Genomic DNA, 21,284 nt, shown 5'->3' with positions numbered 1-21,284 from the left:
ACTGAGAGCTGCACAGATGGGCACCGATAGGTGGCATTGATGAGCACTGATAGGCTGCACTAATGGGCATTGAGCACTGAGAGGCAGCACTAATAGACACTTATAGGCAGCATTGATGGGCACTGATGGGCAGCATTGATTTGAACTGATAGGTGGCACTGATGAGTACTGATAGATGGCACTGATAGGCATTGAGCACTGATAGGCAGCACTGATGGGCACTTATATTAATAGCCAGCAAATAAAAATCAAAAGATACCATGCAAATGATGAAAACAAAGAAATAAAAAAAAAGTATTAATAAGCTGCAGCAACAAATGTATAGGATAGGAGACATAGCATAAATATTCTTTGTAAGAAAAGATTTGCTTATACTTGAGTTAGCACGGCATGTTACAAAGAATATTTAAGCTATAATATTAGTATGGTGTATACTTCCCCTCATATAAAAGAACTTACATCATAACCTTGGCCTCCTCTATGAAATCCTCTTCAGACATGGCACCTTCACGAATGGCTTTGATGGCGACTTTATACTGGGCTCGCCACTTCCCAAGACGCACCACACCAAACAGGCCGCTTCCCAACTCCTTCATAAAGGTGAGCTCAGAAGGATTTATTTCCCATTTATCTGAAAACACAAATACCACATTTTCCCATAATGTTATAAACGTGAACATAAATGTAACATGGTTTATTCAATAAAAATGTAACTTTTCCTACCATAGCTGAATCCTGCAGTTGTAGGGGCTGTCTTATTCGGACACATGGGATATCTTAACCTTGTAACTAGGCCTGGAGAATACATAATATATTTACAATATAAAATATAAATAATACACTTTAGAACACATCATAATACACATCATTGCGTGATCCCAATACCACCGGCATGCATGGTGATTGTGGAATCAGCAATATTAATGAGCACTCTAGTAATATGTGGTTTTACTTTAAAAAAAAAAAACAATATGTATCTCTAATTATAAACTAGGTAGCATAACAAGTTTGTAATACTTGATCAAGATATAACTTTAGCATTATAAAAAGAAAAGTCTATTTACACCTAAAGGAAACTATTATGAGGTCAGTATGGAAGAGATTTGGGATAGAGATGATGTGGTTTAAAAAGACATGTATGAGGCCGTCAAACTAAAGAAATTCGAAAGCCTCGTACACACGACCGGTTTTCTCGGCAAGAAAACTGCTGGGAGAGCTTTTTGCCGTGAAAACCGTGCGTGTGTATGCTTTCTCGTCGAGAAAACTGCCGGGAATCCTGACGAGAAAAATAGAGAACCTGCTCTCTATTTTCTCGCCAGGATTCCCGGCAGAGTGTTTCCTGCCGAGAAAACCCTACGTCAGTATGCTTACCTGTCCCCAGGTAAACTCGCGCATTCTTGATGAGACTTTGACGCATGCACGCTAGCATTCAAGGGTAGTGTAGGGTGTAGCAAGATGGCGGCGACGGCATCGAATGTGACGAGCGCCGGCTCGTCGTAGTCGATATTGTCACCGCGTTCTTTCCATTCAAAAGAATGGCGGTTCTTTTGAATGGCCGTCTTTATGCACGGCAAGCTTGCCAGCAATCCTGTCAGGAAAACCAACATTTTTTCCTGACGGGATTCCCGGCCGTGTGTACAGGGCTTTAGTTATTTTTCTTCCAGTAAAATGTGTTACTACTGTTTGGAAATGCTTTACCTGCTGCATTGAGCTTGTGATAGTCAATCATATCAGGAATAGAGTTAAAAACATGTTTTTCCGCCAGATAATACTGCTTAGGGAATGCTTGTGTCTCTTTAATATGATAATGGCGTATTGGCGAGGAACCTTCCCTGGAAAAAAAGACCATTATTAATATTGCTATTATAATTATGGCAGCAAGGCATTTAGTAGATAAGATGGAACATAAAATGAGTAGAATCTCTGCAGAGTACAAAGGACAGACAGGAATATTTCATGCAGTGATTCCTGGGTAATGAATGTGTACCTTGTCTAAAAGGAGAATGGACTTTACATGCAGGGAATTAATTACGTGTTAATCACAAGAACAGGAAAAAAAAACATAAAAGCATATTTAAAATCTATTGAAGGGCCATCTGTGCCCAACACAAATGCTATAAAGCACCCAGAGCCAGCAATAGACAAAAAAAAATTAAAGCAATTTACTTTAATTTGTAGTCAGTCTCGGTCTGTTATTAATCGTATTAATCTGTCAGTATTACTAATCATATGTTATTTATTTCAACTACAGATACAGGAAATGTACTGGTTTACAACTGTGTAAACATGGGCCCAGATTCACAAAAGAGATACGACGGCGCATCTCCAGATACGCCGTCATATCTCTGCCTAGCGCCGTCGTATCTATGCGACTGATTCATAGAATCAGTTACGCATAGATATTCAGTAGATCCGACAGGCGTAAGTCTCTTACGCCGTCGGATCTTAACTGCAATTTTTTTTTTGCCCGCTAGGTGGCGCTTCCTTCGATTTCCCCGTTGAGTATGCAAATTAGCTAGATACGCGAATTCCCGAACATACGCGCGGCCGACGCAGTAAAGTTACGACGTTTACGTTAGGCTTTTCCCTGCGTAAAGTTGCCCCTGGGTCTATGAGGTGCAGTCAATGTTAAGTATGGGCGTCGTTCCCGCGTCGAAAATTTATAAAAATACGTTGTTTGCGTAAGTCGTCCGTGAATGGTGATGGACGTAATTTACGTCCACATCAAACCAATGACATCCTTGCGACGTCATTTAGAGCAATGCACGCTGGAATATTTTAGGGATGGCGCATGCGCAGTTTGTTCGGCGCGGGGACGCGCATCATTTAAATGATACACACCCCCTACCCGCCGAATTTGAATTCCGCCGGGTGATTTACGTTACGCCGCCGCAACTTTACACGCAAGTGCTTTGTGAATAAAGCACTTGCCTGAAAAACTTGCGGCGGCGTAACGTAAATGAGATACGTTACGCCCGCACAGAGATATGCCGATCTCTGTGAATCTGGGCCATGGTGTTTTAATGCAAAACTTTTGAGAACTATTAACAAAGTTTTCTGGAAAAACTAAAAAATATTTTATGTTGTCTATAAAGCCATAGATTGGACTTTCCCTCCCAATGTGCTACAGTATGCTTGCCTTGAAGGTGTTCACATTACACAACACATGAGATGCAATACTAGAATTTCCTGCAGTTGCACCGCAGTTTGGAGCTAATATGACAGATTGGAGAGTGGCCACTCTAGTAAAAATACCTTGCAGAAAGGTACACATTGCTTGATCTCTGATTGCAATGTTCAAATTAGTTCATGATGTCGCGTTCACATTTTGAATGATTTTAAATGGCCCTTTTATGGCTTTTATTGCCATAAATGTAAAGCTTTCTTAATTAACCACTAGAGGGAGCTATGTACGTGCCTCGGGAATTTAAAAATACAATAAAACCTTGGACTGCGAGCATAATTTGCTCTGGAAACGTATTTGTAATCAAAATTATTTGAAAAATGTGCTCGTCTTGTAAAACACTCGCAGACCAAGTTACCCGCACGCCAACATTTTACTGTACTTGATATGTCAAGGAGTGCATGAATAAGATGTAAATACATACCTTATTACTCGCTACAGCAGGGTTCCTCCAGGGCTGCAACCGGTCCCACGTAACCTGCTCTATAAGCTGCGACCGACTCCTAACGCACTCCAGTCTCCTTATTGTACAATACAGAATTAACCTCCCTGGCGGTATGATTCTTTCAGAAAAAAGGTGCTGAAAAGCGGTACCATTATTTGCAAGGAAATTTGGTGATTTGTACTGTAGGCCTGTAATTTTTAGGAATAACTCACTTAAATCTGACCAAACAAGAGTCTAATAGGCATCCCGGGTATGAATTTTTTTTAAAAACAAAATTATAAATGATAATATAATAAATAATTATAATTATAACAAATAATAATATAATTATAATAAAAAATATTCAATAATGTAATCAACTCAAAATCACTGAAATTTGCTCAGTTGCAGAATTGTCGCTGTCATTACTTTTATTTTTTTGACGAATTTCCCCACAAATCGCTATCGCACAATTCTGCAAGTGATTATAATTTATTATCGCTGTTTTCTAGCTGCTCTAAAACCATTTTTGACATAAAAAGACACTTTTTAGTTGCTATGGACAATCTACAGTTTGCAGGCAGAAAGAACAGTTTTTATTATATAAAAGTACATGTAGGGCACTGGGCAGACCACTAGGGACAAGGGGGTGTGTATTTTTTACATACAGTACTGTAATCTATAAGATTACAGTATACTGTATGTATTGTGTTTGTTTACGTTTTTGAATTTGGCGCCGTTCTCCGCTCCCGTGCGTCATAACGTCGCAGGGAACGGAGATCGGCGGCACAGGAGGACGCTGTGTGAATCGAGCGAGGTCCCGCTCGCTCACACAGCGCGGTGGCATCGCTGGATCCAGGGACAAGGTAAGTAAACAGTGCCTGTACATCCAGCGAGGCAAGCCCGAGTCTGACTCGGGGTTACCGATCCTAGCACAAAAATCTAACCCCGAGTCAGACTCGGGAATACCGCCAGGGGGGTTAAAGGGGTTGTAAAGGTACAATTTTTTTTTATCCTAAATAGCTTCCTTTACCTTAGTGCAGTCCTCCTTCACTTACCTCATCCTTCGATTTTGCTTTTAAATGTCCTTATTTCTTCTGAGAAATCCTCACTTCCTGTTCTTCTGTCTGTAACTACACACAGTAATGCAAGGCTTTCTCCCTGGTGTGGAGTGTGGTGCTCGCCCCCTCCCTTGGACTAAAGTAAAGTCAGGACACTCTCTACGTTGCAGATAGAGAAAGGAGCTGTGTGTTAGTGGGCATCCTAACTCTCCTGTTATCCAAGGGAGGGGGCGAGCACGACACTCCACACCAGGGAGAAAGCCTTGCATTACTGTGTGGAGTTACAGACAGAAGAACAGGAAGTGAGTATTTCTCAGAAGAAATAAGGACATTTAAAAGAAAAATGGAAGGATGAGGTAAGTAAAGGAGGACTGCACTAAGGTAAAGGAAGCTATTTAGGAATTTTTTTTTTACCTTTACAACCCCTTTAATGTCCCTTTATTGTACTTGATGACACTGAGGTTCCACCCACATACTGGAGCTACATGCAGAGGAGGAGAGCATACATCCTGTACATTAATGCATAAAAAAACAAGGATTTAACCCTTGTAGTGCAGAAAGGAGGTAGGGGGCACTGCAAGAGTGGATTTTTTTAAATGCCTGGAGTTGGGATTTAAACCTCTACGATTAAAGAGAGACACTGTCATCTTGCTTTATCTGGGAGAAATAACAGTTTCTTTACAAAGTAGCACCCCTTCTTGCCAGCAGTGCCCCACCAACTGTTTCCCTGTTGCAGCTGGCACTAAAATGTCCACTGTCAACTGGTGTCAGATGCTGGAGAGAGCACAATGTCACTTCCTTAGGCTGGCCATACATAGGTTGAATTTCAAAATAATTTTCTTTTGAAAATCAGAAAATGTGTGCGTTTTGTGATCTGATGGTGCCACCATTGATTTCAAAATTTGACCAACCAAGCCTTCAATTTCCCCTCATGTTGCTACAGAAAAGAATTTTCGTGGCTGGGAATCTTCTTTTCTTTCTGGGAATTTTCTTTTCTTGCACATGCGCATTTCTTTTTTGATTACATTTCTCGCATGATTCTCCCATCATTAATTAGAAAATGTGTTTTTCAGAAAATCTCCAATTACTCAAATTTGATGGCCGCACGAAAATTGGCTGTTGCTGCAGCTCACTAACGGTGCAAAATACGAACGAAAATACTTAGATAAGATTTTAGAAAGAAAATTATTTTGAAATTCGACCCATGTATTAGTCCTTAATTTACAACTGCCATTTTTACTGAGTGTCGGTAGTACAGCTATACTTGTGGCACCTCGACTCTGGACTTTCTTGTCTCGCATGCAGTCGCTGTACCCTCCGCTCCAAACCTCCTGTCCAATCACAGAGCGATTTGCATTATGTGTGTATTAAGCTTTGCTTTTCTTCTCCTTCTTTCCTTAGCGCTTCCAGAATGGATCACATATCAATTCTAATTGGTCATGTGCTGGCAAGTGACCACTTTGACCAATCAGAATAGCTCTGATCCATTCCGGGAGCCCTAAGGAAAGAAGAGAAGGGCCTTCAAAATCCCAGACTGCTGCACCAGCTGTGTGCGCAGTGACAGTTAATCACCCACGGAAGTAAGTGCAGTGGGGACCGAGGTGGTGGGGAGGGTGTAGAGTGTTACGTTTTGATTTTTTGTGAAAAAGTGAACTTACACTTTAAGTTTGGGTGATCTTATACACAAAGTAGTATAGGTTTTCTGATAGTTAATTACAAACATACCCTGCATACTTTGTATAAAGTGACACAGTATACATGCCAGCTAGGCTGGAATTCCTAACGATGAATCCGCCTTCTTTATCCTGGAAGACAAAAAAACAGTGATGTTTATGATCAGTGGTGATTAAGTTTCAGTATTAGCATCTCATATCCAAGAATGAAAACCAGAAATGTTCCCCTAATCACTATTTGTTTTTGGATGTCTATTAAGATTGCATTCTTTAGTCCTTACAGTGTTATCTCCTGTTTATACATCAATTTTTCTCATGCCCTTGCTGTGTCCTCAAGGAGCAAGGAAGTGTTATTTGCACTACACAGCTACAGTATAAGGGCCTATATGAGGCCAGCACCAAAAGTAGACTAAAACATAATTAAAATATATCCCTGTTTACAATTGGTGAGTTTAAAGCCTCCTTTTGATAAAGCACATCATATCTACATACTTGAGTACAGTATTCATTTTGGCATTGGGTGGAAAAGGATAAAGCCTTGTACATATGGGCTATGATTGTAACATCCTGGTAACCCCTTTCAAGGTCTACATCTTCCAAATCCTTTATCCAGCATCCAAAAAGTAATGGAAATTGTGTTCTATGTTTAATACAATGACGATAAAGTCTTGTATTATTATCATCATCATCAGAACATTACTTTTGCAGATATATCTGAGTAAAGACATGGTAAAGCGGTAGTAAAGTAGTACATTAGCCTATAATAAGCGCTTACCTTTGGGTAGAGTGAATATCTCTATTTGTAACAGCCAGTGACATCCCTAGTGCATGCATACTGCGCTTTCAATGGATGGTATACTGAATTATGCCATCCAGTGATAGTGCTGTGCCGAGATCGTGACATCATCGTGGCCCAGGGAGCCCTGTTAGCTGTGACAGCACGCCAATTGAAGGCTTTGTTTTACGATAAGTTTGTCATAATGTGCTAGTATGTGGTGCATAATAGCACATTATGACTTAAACCAACCAGGGGTCCAATTCTCTTTTTTTTTTGTTGCTTGGACTTTACTACCGCTTTAATATTTACCAGCCTGATAGCTAACATTTTAAAACAACTACTTCACCTTCACCTCCATCTGAACAGAAAAGTGTCTTAAATGCAATTTATGCAGTAAACAATGTTAATCCCTACTGTAAATGAATGATGACCTTTTATCACAAATCTGCAAAAAAAAAAAAAAAGTTTACAGAAGAAAAACATTTGATTTTGGTAATGAGCAGCAAGGGTGTCTGTGTGTGTGTGTGTGTTTAGTGTCTGTGTGCATGGTTTTTGTAGAGTGGGGGGATCCATTCTTTCCATTCCCCTGTGTGACATCCAATAAGCACACAGACTGCACAGTGACTGTTGATTATGAGAGGGGGTATTTGGTCTCCACTTGCCAAAAGGGTTTGACTAAGATCCAACTTTGTCCCCAGTTGCACCCCACCAGCTTGGGGCCAGCTCTAAAATTTACAATTTCTGTCTTCTCAAGGGCCTGAGACCCATTAAAAAAACTGACATCAAATGGGGGAGCACAATACCACCAGATGAGTTCCCCGCTTTGAAACCATCCCACCTTTTCACAGACCCCCAACGACCCCTAACCCACTGAACTGCTGTGGCAATCCCATTATACTCCAAATCTGTTGCTGAATAATCTTTCTTTCATTGTAGACCTTCCAAAATGAACTCCCAGCAGCATCCACAGATCCAACCAAAGTGGCTTCTTCTTGTCACCTGACTCTCAAACTCCAATCAGGTAAGACCTTCTACACCTACACTGAACACTTAACTCTTGCTTTGGGACTATTCCTCACCCCACTGAAGTAGTCTCTCTGTTTATTGCATCCCTCCCATTTTTGCCTTTACTTGTATTACACGCCCAAGAATATTACTCTTTTTCCTGATCCACGTTTATCACAACCTATGTAAAGAACTTCACAATTGCACTATGAACCTGTAATGTGAAGATGTGATTGTCCATTGTTCAGGTGGGCAGCAGAGAGCTGACATGGAAGATGCAAAGCTGCATCAGGAAATAGAAGTGTCAACATCCTTGCTATGCACCACAGCAGAGGTGTGTGGATCAAGACCAACTAAAAACTACCACAAACTTTGCCAGATGAAATAGATTACATAAAAATATTATAACTGTTTGTCAGCAGATCCACATAAATGCACACTTGCTTCACAAAAAAAAAATTATATTTCTACAGTTACAGCTGGAGAAATTAAATGAGAGTTACTTCCTGATTTCGCAATGCATTAGCTGAGTTCATTGCACAATGAAATGCCTGTTATAGTGTTAATTATTATCTCCAGTCCATCCCTCTGTAATACTTACTTCCATTTTGAGAAGCTGTTCTGCTTTATTTCTGTTCATATTCCTACTGTACCACCTGGAACAAACAAGTAGTGCTACGTGTTATTACTGAACTACAGCCAGATCAAGTCTGCTAACTTCTGTCCCAAAAAGAGAAGTGGATACGTAGTGGAAATGGCTGGTCTATACTACTTTAGTACAACCTACTATATACGTTTGTGTAAGTAGTTTGCCAAAAGACTCTCTGTGTAGGCATATAATACCCTTGAAGAAAACATTATGCTGACACAAAAGCTGTTTTAAAGCGGAGTTCCGGCCACAAATTTAAAAATAAAAACTTTTTAAATATGAAAACCCCTGTAATACACAAGCTTAATGTATTCTACTACAGTTAGTCTGTAAACTAAGGTCCGTTTTGTTAGGTTGTTACAGCATTTAGACACTTTATAAAACAGAAATTGACTGGGGCCATCTTAAGTGTGGGCATCATGAAGCCAGACTGTATGACTTCCTGGATTTCAGCCTCGCACATGCTCAGTGCTGTACAAGCAGTGTAATGGTTTAGATCAGGTTTCAATAGCAACGGGAGTGTCAGAGGAAGTTACCGCCCCTTATCTATGCAAACCTCTCCTCCCCTCCCCTCTCCTCCTCTCCTCCTTCCAGGAACCAGTAAATATACGAAATAATTTGTTCCTGTGCAGATATATATACATAACAAGATGATATATATCTCTTGTTATATATGTGGTGTGTATACATATACCAGACATGTGCACTGTCAATAAATTCATTTTGTTAGTGCGGTGATATTAGTGCGGTGATATTAGTGCGGTGATGTTAGTGCGGTGACATTAGTGCAGTGACATTAGTGCGGTGACATTAGTGCGGTGATATTAGTGCGGTGACATTAGTGCGGTGACATTAGTGCGGTGATGTTAGTGCGGTGACATCAGTGCGTGACATTAGTGCGGTGATATTAGTGCGGTGACATTAGTGCGGTGAAATTAGTGCGGTGACAGTGCGGTGATATTAGTGCGGTGACATTAGTGCGGTGACATTAGTGCAGTGACATTAGTGCGGTGATATTAGTGCGGTGACATTAGTGCGGTGACATTAGTGCGGTGATGTTAGTGCGGTGACATCAGTGCGGTGATATTAGTGCGGTGATATTAGTGCGGTGATATTAGTGCGGTGACGTTAGTGCGGTGACATTAGTGCGGTGATATTAGTGCGGTGATATTAGTGCGGTGACATTAGTGCGGTGACATTAGTGCGGTGACATTAGTGCGGTGACATTAGTGCGGTGACATCAGTGCGTGACATTAGTGCGGTGACATTAGTGCGGTGATGTTAGTGCGGTGACATTAGTGCGGTGATGTTAGTGCGGTGATGTTAGTGCGGTGACAACATTATGTGCAGAGTGGGGGGAGGTACAGATGATCAGGCATACAGAGCGGATCTCTGATTGGTCTGTATGTGAATACAGTGATCGTAGTACAGCCCCGCCTCCCTGCACTAGAATTGTAACAGACAGTGCAGAGCGATGTTTCTATGTACAGGGAGGCGGGGCTGTACTATGCTCGGTGCTCTCACATACAGATCTATCAGACAGAGTGAGATCCGCTCTGTCTGTCTGATGATCTATATCTCCGTGCACCGGAGACAGACGGCAGGTGGGCGGGTGGTGGAGGGAGGAGGACGGGGGCGGCGGTGAAGGACGGACGGGGGCGGTGCTAGGACGGGGGAGGAGTTGGAGAGGGAGAAGAGGAAGGACACCACCTCTATGGGCGGCACTGCCCTCCCTCCTGCCCCCCGAGATGTTCAACCACGGCTGCGATGTTGAGGCCAGCCTCCTGGGATTGATGAAACACATATCCCAGGAGGCATAGCAGCGCTGGATGCGGCGGGGGAATAAGAGACTCACGGATAAAAATGTGAGTTTTTAAAAGACAAAAAAAAAACATCCCAAATGTATTTAAGGGGGCAGTGTAAAAACGAATGCAAAGAAGTTGTAAAATAGGGTGGAACTCCGCTTTAAGTAGTAACTGGAATCAGAGCCAGCACCAAGCAATGAACAGAGTGAAGAGTACTGTCATTTTAATAGGTGGGTACCCTTACTTCTTTCCATGAAAAATATAGAAGAAAATATTAACTGTAAAATATATACTGGAAGGTATACTTCATTTTTGATTCTAGTATAAGAAGGACCCCCTTGGAAACTAACAGTCAGTGTGGAGAATAGGCCTCTAGTTTCTTAGACAGTGTGAGAAGTCCCTTTCTATTGATTATTGGAAGAAGCAACATTTTTCATTGGTGGTCAATTGAAAAATGTCCCAGTTTACTGGAAGTTATTATTGTGCTCCAATATTGTGGTGAGTGGAAGAAGAGACACCTTAAGCCTCATACACACGATAGGTTAACCAGAGGACAACGGTCGGAAGGACCGTTGTCATAGGTGTAGCGCCTGTGTACTTTCATGCTGGGGAGGGTAATTTTTTGGCGGACGCCCTTTTGTGGGGTCTTTGCCCATTCCTGGTTCCAGGTGCGGCACCCACCTTTAGGGTGTGCGCACATCACGGGCCCCCGGCAAGATGGCCTACCAGGCCGGGGCGCACGTGCTACGCGGAGTTCCTGACTCTGGGCTCTTATGGCCCGGAGCAACTAAAGCTGCAAAGGGGCCCCAGTGACTTACTGGGTCCCCACACTTCATGGGGAAGATCCCAAGCGAGTTGTGCTGTTCGGTGGGGAGTCGGTCTGAGGTGAGCCCGGAGGCAGGTGATCCAACAGGGCTTAGACAATCCATCGGGGATCTGGGTGGCCGGACACTGAGAAGTTGTATGCTGCAACTTGTCAGTCGGTGACCCCAAACTAAGAAGTCTACCCGAGGGAGATGCAGGCAAAATTGTATTTACTGAGAGGATTCGCTCTATTATCTTCATTCCTGAGTAAAGGGCCTATGGCAGAGGTTCCACTCCTAATTCAAATTCAATTAGAGCCAAGTCGGTGGCAGAGACTTGTTCCTTCTCAGAAGTTCTAAGTGATACTCTGGCTGCCAGGTCAGTGTGAGAGGCCTGTCCAGGTACACTTTACCCACCCCGGCTGGAGTGGCAAGTTAAAGTCCCATTGGAGGCAGGACTGCTTCCGTTATCTATAGGCCTGAATCTGGAAATTCTCCTTTCACCAACCTTTCTCTATCTACCTCGAGTTAACTGTTTGCCATGTTGGGCAAGAAATAAAAGCACAGAAAACGACATCCTGCTGTTTGGACATTCCGTTACTGCTCATTATCCCTAGACACATCACAGAGGTGACATAATCATGCCGTCCCAATCTAACCAGCGGCTCCTGAGGGGGTAGCGCTACAATCGGTCAACCGATGAAGCTGACTGATGGTCCGTCGTGCCTACACACACTAGGTTAAATAACCGATCGTGTCAGAACACGGTGACGTAAAACACAATGACGTGCTGAAAAAAACTAAGTTCAATGCTTCCAAGCATGCGTCGACTTGATTCTGAGCATGCGTGGATTTTTAACCGATGGTCTGCCTACTTACGATCGGTTTTGACCTATCGGTTAGGAATCCATCGATTAATTTTAAAGCAAGTTGGCTTTTTTTTTAACCTATGGTTAAATAACCTATGGGGCCTACACACGATCGGTTTTGACCAATGAAAACGGTCCTTCAGACCGTTGTTCTCTGGTTAACCTATCGTGTGTACAAGGCTTAACAGTGTGGTCAGTGGTCCTGAAGCGGATGATCAGTGGTGTCAATGGTTACTTAGGTTAAGGTGGCACCACTTGCTCTTCCATGGAATGTTGGCGCTGGGACTATGCAGGCAGGCAGATTCGGCTATAAGATCAATCTGCTCAGAGAGTAAGCCCAGTGACCGGAAACTGTCTGGAGTAATTTCACTCCCAACCAGGGTTTGGCCTCTGAGGTCTAGGGGCCCATCACAAACCCAGTACCTCAGAGGCACCCATGCAATTTTATAGACAACTTGTTCTCCCCTGCCCATGCCACCAACAGTCAGTTACATGACCAAAACTATTTTTTTTTAAAAGTATGATCACTATGAGACCTGTGAAAGATCAGCACTGGTCTGCCACTTGTATTCCCACAGACCATCAGGCATGCTGGTACATGTAGGCACATAACTAACATGCAAGGTTCTGCTGTTACCTGTTATCCTACAAGACGTGTTCAAGACAGGTAATTCTTCTGCTGTTGATTCAAACTGATACACGCCCAGTCCCAGCACAGCCAGGCCATCTCTCTTTCTTTTTAAGCTGGGCTCATTCCCTCAAGTGTTGCCTTATCAACATTTAGTGTTTCTAACCCCAGGGACCCCAGTGGTTTAGTGAATTTCCTAGTGTCTCCCAACTGCCAAAAGATTCAGAGTGACCCCAAGTTTCATAGTGTTTCTGTGGCTAGATTTCCCTTGTTCCTTCCCAAGTGTGTTCCAGTGCCTTCCCCTGCGATCTCCATATCCAAAGCCTTCCCAGTGCCATCCAGCTTATCTCCAAATACTCTGTGTGCTTCCTGCCTGCAGCCTGTATCCCGGCAGGTATTGCATCCTCTGGGTATCTTAGCGTACTTGTGTCTCTTTTTCCTTTGTGAGCCTCTGCCAGCTACCAGCCTTTCTATACCTCCTTGATTCCCTGTGAGGTTCAGCCTGCCATTTGTTACCAATACCTGTACACCTCTAGTCTACAGCCTAGCCTGCTTCGGTGTCTCCCTGTGTGTGTGCCTATTCTGCTTCCTGATCCGTGTCCACGTGCTCCTCTGTCTGCTTCTAGTGATTCTTGTGTGTCTCTGTACACTACTACCCACTCCTAGTGATCCTGTGTGTTGCCTTACACTCAGGGATGGTGCAAGGATTTTTGACACCCTAAGCAAAAACCTAATTTTGCAGCCCCCCCGGGTTCCCTTTACCCTGCTCATGTATACCCCAACTTTTTAATGAAGCGCACATCAAATGCAGCCTCACCAGCGCCCATCAATGCAGCCTATCAGTGCCCATCAATAAATGTTTGCTTGCTTCCATTTATTTGAGTGTCAGGACCCAGTCCTAAGCCGTTGTTGCACCTCTGACACTATATACAAACAGATCGGTGACTGCCTGCTGATGCTGAGACTTAGTTGCTTGCTGAAAAGAGAAGAGAGTAGGAATGCCAGTGGCTGGGTGCCCTAGGCAGTAGTGCACCAAGGTGGCTGCCTAGTTTGCCTAGTGGAAGCACCGGCCCTGCATACACTACTACCTGTATGGGTGTGCTCGCGTACAGGCTACACAGAGGGTCCATGATTCCCACCCATACCTGACAAGACCACCCGCTATCCTCAGCATATCATTGCGCAAAAGGTCTGTACTAGAAAAATCTAGCTTAGCATAAGCTACTCAGTCAAACAATATGATGCAGTGAAGAGGGAACGCAAAGGCAAACGTTTACAAAATGCAACATACTGGATTGTACTTTCATTGGATTGAATTGGTTTAAAGTGTTCACAGTTTGTGTTTCCAGGTTTCAACAGCTGCATTAAAAGCAATATCTGGCTTTTCAATCAGACGGATGTTTTTCCTTTATTTGTCTGTGTAACTATCTGGCATGCATTGGCTAAAGTGCAGCAACTTTATGGCAATGCTGTAAAACCGCACATTATGTACTTGAAATACATGAGAACATAAAATTAACAACTTACTCATATTGATCTAAATTGTCTAGTTTCTTCTCTGTCACATAGTTGCTGGGAATGTAGCCTTCTTGTCTAAAATGAGAAAAACAAGCAGTTACTGGAATAAAGCATTAGCATTTGCATAATTTCCAAATCACATAGGCGCACGTGAGATGAAATCCTTATCATTTCGGTTTGGTTTGAGGTTGGGGCATAATTTAATGTTTCTGTTGAAAAGGGAACATTTTAAAGGTTTAAAAATGAGATACAACAAGGGCATCATGTGTATAATGTTTCGCCTGGTAAGCCAAGATGAGAAGATATAAATATGCTTTATGCAAGAAAATGGGGAAGTACAAAAGCAATGTAAAAAAACAGAGCCCACATGCAGGATTTTCACATGAGGGCTTACTAGTTTTAATGTAGACCTGTATTAAAATTTTCAACATATGACTGTTTTAACAGTACTGCTCAGATGTATAATAGAAGGGCTACTTAGTGCAGCAAAATATAAAAGACCACTGTTTAATCCACGTATGTCCTCATTAATAGCAAAGTTTAGTTTGGTTTTGTCAGCATAATTTCATTTTTTCTCTGGAATAATGCAAGCATCAGTTGGGTTGGGTGATTCTGCCCTCCCTAGTGATTTCTCCTCCTCTTTCCTATCTGTGTAACCCCCTGGTGTCCCCACACCCCCCACTTTTCACAACCCCTCCATGCCCAATCTTATTCTGTCATGCTATGCTCACCCCCCTCAATCCTATCTACCTCTATTCTCCAATAGGACACTTGCTATGCTCAGTGAGGTGCGAGGCAAAGAGGTTGCGGGACATTTCCTGCGGAGAAGCCTGGGGGCACGAGAACAAACTCCACATCCCTCATCTATACATATGTTTGTCCCCAACTACCCCCCTTACTGTCTCTGCTCCCTCCGACCTAAGTTCAGAGGGAGCACTCCATTCCTCCAGATTATACATCCCACACATCCTTCCCTTTCTCTGTGCTACACCAGCCATCCTCTTGCAACTTAGTGGCTGCCTCTGCGATCTGCTAGTAAGACAGACACAGGGGCAGACTGACCATTCGGGCACTCGACCTCTCCAGTACCTTTTCAGTGTGTGTATGTGTATTCTGTGTGTATGTATACTGTGTGTATATTGTGTGTCTATGTGTGTATACTGTGTATGTATACAATATGTGTGTGTGTATATGTGTGTATACTGTGTATGTATACTGAATGTGTGTGTATACTGTGTGGCCCCATAACCTATTACCTGGGGGCCCCATAATCTCCTATTGCCCGGGGGCCCCATAATCTCCCATTGCCCAGGGGCCCCATGAGTTGCCAGTCTGCCCCTGGACAGACAGCTGCAGGGATGAGGGGAAAACAGCTTTCCTCAATATGCAGCTGTCTTCTTCCCAGCCAACCAGTGTCTGCGTAGAAGGGGAGTAGAACTATGTGTCTTTTCACCACCTCCATACAAGATTGATGCCACTAAAATGGGGAGAAGCCTCAGTTGTGGCATTTTGAACTGGAGTATAAAAGCCTCTCTGATTTGATGCAAGCATAGCCTTCACAGCCTTCTTCTGCACATACTGCCTGTTGTCATCCCCTTTGCACACCTCCCTGCACATACTGCCCATTGTGATACCCTCTGCACACCTCCCTGCACATACTACCTGCTGTCATACCCTCTGCATACCTCCCTGCACATACTGCCCACTCTCATACCCTCTAAACACCTCCCTGCAAATACTGCCCACTCTCATACCCTCTACACACCTCCCTGCACATACTGTCCATTGTAATACCCTCTGCACACCTCCCTGCACATACTACCTGCTGTCATACCCTCTGCACACCTCCCTGCACATACTGCCCACTCTCATACCCTCTGCACACCTCCAGGCTCAGATATCCGCAGGTAAGCGCACGGTGTGCGTCCACATGTGAACAGCGGCGGACACTGTCATCCTGTTATTAGTTTATATAGGCTGACTGGCCGCTGCTATGCGCATACCCCAGTCATTCTATTAGCAAGAATTTGCTGCTGGAATCTGGAGAATGCAGATAACTGGCCGTGTAAAAAAAATCCTAACCATGTATATGACCTGCATTAGAGGAAGTATCAGAAAAGCAAAACCTATACTTTAAAAATTTTCCATATCTGCATGCCTCTAAACTGCAATGCTATATCCAGCAACATGACTATTTCAATGGGAAAGAACTGTCATAACATTATAATAACATCAATATTCACTACCTTTGTAGACTGTACAGTTTATTCAGGTACATAAACAAAACATCCCACTGCTTGCAACAGTACAATCTGATTTTAACTTTCACAGAACTATTCATTTTTTATATTTAGTGATAGGACAGACAGTATGCAAATACATCATTATTCACTTGTGTCAAAGACAGAATGCGATCTACATAAACTCCTGCTATGTATATCTTGACTGCATTGCTACTGGCCAAGATCTTGCAATGCATCATATAGTATGGATCAGCTACTGAAATGATATTTGCCCATTTCTCTTACCCATACTTATTTCTTGCCTTCCACCAGTGCACGTCCTTCTTTTCAAGCACCACATATTCCTCCCCGATGGTCAGTCTAAGGTCATGGGGCTCCACGGGGTGAAAGTCAAACATTGCAATTGCTATATCTCCTTCCTGTTTATCGACCGGATCCTGTGGTGGAGGCAAAGGAGGTGGAGGCCTTCTCTGAAAAGGAAGAAATCCATTGGGAAAATTAATGCACAGTACTAGTATTAGCTGTATGACTTCAACACACAACTTGTAGGAAAAATCTTCTATTAAAATACCTATGTTGACTGCCCATACATAGAGCCTGTGTGTCCACCCCTCTCTCCTTCTAATTAACAAATCACAGAGACCAAACCTGATTTAAGCCAGCCAAGCCTGCAGTCTCATGCTTGTGATAGTGTATTTAACACGTGCTTCAAGCTCCCTGTTTGTCTGACTTCGGATTGGAACTAGGACTATTTTTTTAACTCTGACTGAATTTTGGCTATGGATTTGACCCTGACTATTCTAAACCTTGCCTGCCTTGTACCTGGACTGTTATTGAACCACTCTGCCTGTCCACTAACTGCAAGTACCTGTTTGCTGTACTCAGTTTGCGCCTGCCCCAGTGTGGAAACCAGGCACTATAACATTGTGTAAGACCTGTGGGCAACCGAGTACTGGTAGGCCTGCTTGCCTTATGGGTAAGGGGGCTGCTATAGGTAAAGGACACAGAGCTAGCTATACTGTAGTGCCTGATCCCCTGTGCTAGGGGTAAGCGTGAGAAGTAGAAGGCATTGCTCACGCGGGCATTGAAAAGAGGTGCTCAGAATGTGTTCCAAATGTGGCTTTTCCTGCCCCAACATGTGCTCTAAAAAGGTATACTGAGACTTGCATATGAAGATAAGGATATTTTTATTTATTTTATTTATATAGATTTATCTGTCGGCCCCTCAGAATTTCTTGATTGTTTAGACATGGTTTCCACTGAATGTAACCTCTACTCATTATTTTTTCATCACATACTCTGTCTTTGACAGGTTTACTTTAACGATAAGTGCCCTGGAAAAGGTGTGCAGAAAGTGAAGTCAGAACTGTTTGCCATTCCTAAAAAGTGTTTAGAATAGCATAACATCCAGCTATTATCTTCTAAAGCCGGGGTCGGCAATCCGTCAGTCGTGATCTACCTGTCTATTGCGGGAGGCCGAAAGGTAGATCACGATCAGAGGAGTGCTGAGCTTTTTCCCCAAGCCTCTGTCGCTCTCTTTTTACTAGCAGAGCGCAATGAAATGAAAAACAGTGCTGGATAGAGGGCAGAAGCACGGCAGCTGCTTTAGTTAACTTTGCAAGTTAACCAGCACGTGATTGGTTGCGGTCCTTGCAACCAATCACCTGCTTGTTAACATGAAAAGTGAACTCTGGCAGCTCCTGCTCCCGCCCTCCATTCTGCACTGTGCTGCCTCTCACTTGATGTCGCTGTAAGGTAGGAGGGAGCTACAAACACATGGCTGTGTGCTGTGAACACAGAGGAAACCTACTGTGTGGGGGAGGCAGATAAGGGGGCAGGGGACACTACTGTGTGGGGGAGGGCGGTGCAGAAGACATAGCTATGGGGGATAAGAGGACACTAATGTGGGGAGGATGGCAGAGGACACTGCTATGGGGGGGGGGGGGGGGCTACAGAACACTAGTGGGAGGGCAGTTGTGCGGGTGAAGCATAGGATACTACCATGTGTGTGTGTGTGGAGTAACTATAGGTTTTAACTGGTTACATACAGTTGTATTCAAAATTATTCAACCCCCACTGAAATTGAATGTTTTGCCCAGTTTGATATTGATTTTGATCATCCTGTCATCCTGCTTACAATTAAATCAAAGAGGCACGTGTAGGTCAGACAAATATAACATAACATTTATAATGAAATAACCACAAATGTCTTTTCTGTGCTCACATCATAATCAGTTTTATTCAACCCCCAAGTGACATTCAATCTTAGTACTTAGTACAACATCCTTTTACAGTAATAACAGCTTTTAAACTTGTCGCATAGCTTGACACAAGTGTCTTGCAGTGATCTACGGGTATCTTCGCCCATTCGTCATGGGCAAAAGCCTCCAGTTCAGTCACATTCTTAGGCTTGCGCACTGCAACTGCTTTCTTTAAGTCCCACCAGAGGTTCTCAATCGGATTTAAGTCTGGTGACTGCGATGGCCACTCCAAAATGTTCCAGCCTTTAATCTGCAACCATGCTCTAGTGGACTTGGAGGTATGCTTGGGATCATTGTCCTGTTGAAAGGTCCAACGTCTCCCAAGCCTCAGGTTTGTAACGGACTGCATCACATTGTTATCCACTATCTCCTGGTACTGAAGAGAATTCATGGTACCTTGCACACGCTGAAGCTTCCCTGTACCTGCAGAAGCAAAACAGCCCCAAAGCATGATTGACCCCCCGCCATGGTTCACAGTAGGCAAGGTGTTCTTTTCATCATAGGCCTTGTTCTTCCTCCTCCAAACATAGCGTTGATCCATGGGCCCAAACACTTCTAATTTTGTTTCATCAGTCCAGAGAACACAATCCCAAAACTTCTGTGGTTTGTCCACATGACTTTTGGCATACTGCAGTCGACTCTTCTTATTCTTTGGAGACAGCAAGGGGGTGCGCCTGGGAGTTCTGGCATGGAGGCCTTCATTACGCAGTGTGCGCCTTATTGTCTGAGCAGAAACTTCAGTACCCACATCTGACAAATCTTTTCTCAGTTCCTCAGCAGTCACAAGGGGATTTTTCTCCACTCTACGCTTCAGGTAGCGCACAGCAGTCAAAGTCAGCATCTTCTTTCTGCCACGACCAGGTAGCGTTTCAACAGTGCCCTTTGGCTTGAATTTGCGAATGATGCTTCCTATGGTGTCTCTTGGTATGTTTAACATCTTTGCAATCTTCTTATAGCCATTGCCCTTCCTGTGAAGAGTAATCACCTCTTCTCTTGTCTTCCCGGACCATTCTCTTGACTTCACCATGTTTGTAACCACACCAGTAAATGTCTAGAAAGAGCGGAGTATCACAGTCATTTTAAAGCTGCCTGATTGGTGCTTATTAGGCTTTATTGCTGCTCCCTGACATCCACAGGTGTTTTCAATACCTGATTGAAAACACTTCAATGAACCTCTGTTCTTCAGAGTGGTAGTCTTTAAGGGGTTGAATAATTGTGTAAATGAAGAATTCACAAAATAAACATTTACTACTGTATTACAAAACCAATTGATGTCATTTTAGTTGCATATGGTTCTTTAAGAAGTCCTTGTAGGATTTCATTCTGAATACAATTACAAATGTACACTAAATTCCCTAAAACCCTTTACAGCGTTGGGGGGTTGAATAATTTTGAACACAACTGTATATCAATAGCCTCATTAACAGGGACATGTTATTTTTAAATCTAGAACATTCCTCTTAATTGACATATTTGTAAGCAGACAGACATATTACTAAGCCTCCCGGTCTGTACACAGACATCTACTTATGTTTTTAGGCCCATCTCCTGGTCTTACCTTAGCATCTGGTGTAGGTGGCAGGGGCTTAGATGCATCTGGGTAAAGGAAACAAAGATGAAGGCAAAGTTAACAAAACAATTGTTTATTGTCAGGAATATTAAGTATAAGCTAAAAAAAAAACAATACATTTTTTGAAACAAATAAGAACTCTGATTTCACAAATAACTAACAGATTAGCTTCAGACACAATGGGGGTGATTTATGAAAGGCAAATCCACTTTGCGCTACAAGTGCAAACTACACATGCAAAGTGCACTTAAAATTGCACTGAAAGTGCACTTGGAAGTGCAGTCGCTGTAGATACGAGGGGGACAGGCAAGGAGAATAAAAAACAGCATTTTAGCTTGCACATGATTGGATGATAAAATCAGCAGAGCTTCCCCTCATTTCAGATCTTTCCCTCAGATCTACAGCAACTGCACTTCCAAGTGCACTTTGCACTTGTAGTTTGCACTTGTAGTGCAAAGTGGATTTGCCTTTCGTAAATAACCCCCTCTGGCTTCAGTGACAAACATATTACATGCTTAACCTCCCTGGCGGTATGATTATTTCAGAAAAAAGGTGCTGAAAGCGGTACCATTATTTGCAAGGAAATTTGGCGTTTTATACTGTAGGCCTGTAATTCTTAGGAATAACTCACTTAAATCTGACCAAACAAGAGTCTAGTAGGCATTCCGGGTATGAATTTTTTTAAAAACAAAATTATAAATTATAATATAATAAATAATTATAAATAATTATAACAAGCAATAATATAATTATAATAAAAATTATTCGATAATGTAATCAACTCAAAATCACTGAAATTTGCTCAGTTGCAGA

At 42.9% G+C, this 21,284-nt stretch overlaps 1 protein-coding gene across 3 annotated transcripts in view; it reads right to left on the bottom strand.

The window, feature by feature from the left end:
- Nucleotides 1-21,284, bottom strand: part of TEC (tec protein tyrosine kinase) — a 151,242-nt gene that overhangs the window by 30,336 nt on the left and 99,622 nt on the right. For all 3 annotated transcript variants that reach the window (XM_040334963.1, XM_040334962.1, XM_040334964.1), the window contains exons 6-13: nt 20,460-20,497; nt 16,926-17,110; nt 14,407-14,472; nt 8,727-8,781; nt 6,395-6,474; nt 1,699-1,832; nt 724-795; nt 460-631 (exon numbers count right to left, since the gene is read on the bottom strand). In XM_040334963.1, the coding sequence (XP_040190897.1) occupies nt 460-631; nt 724-795; nt 1,699-1,832; nt 6,395-6,474; nt 8,727-8,781; nt 14,407-14,472; nt 16,926-17,110; nt 20,460-20,497 (802 nt within the window). The remainder of the gene's footprint in view (nt 1-459; nt 632-723; nt 796-1,698; nt 1,833-6,394; nt 6,475-8,726; nt 8,782-14,406; nt 14,473-16,925; nt 17,111-20,459; nt 20,498-21,284) is intronic.

This window comes from Rana temporaria, chromosome 1, assembly GCF_905171775.1.
Source record: "Rana temporaria chromosome 1, aRanTem1.1, whole genome shotgun sequence".
NCBI lineage: Eukaryota > Metazoa > Chordata > Amphibia > Anura > Ranidae > Rana > Rana temporaria.
This window is presented reverse-complemented; position numbering and strand designations above follow the sequence as displayed.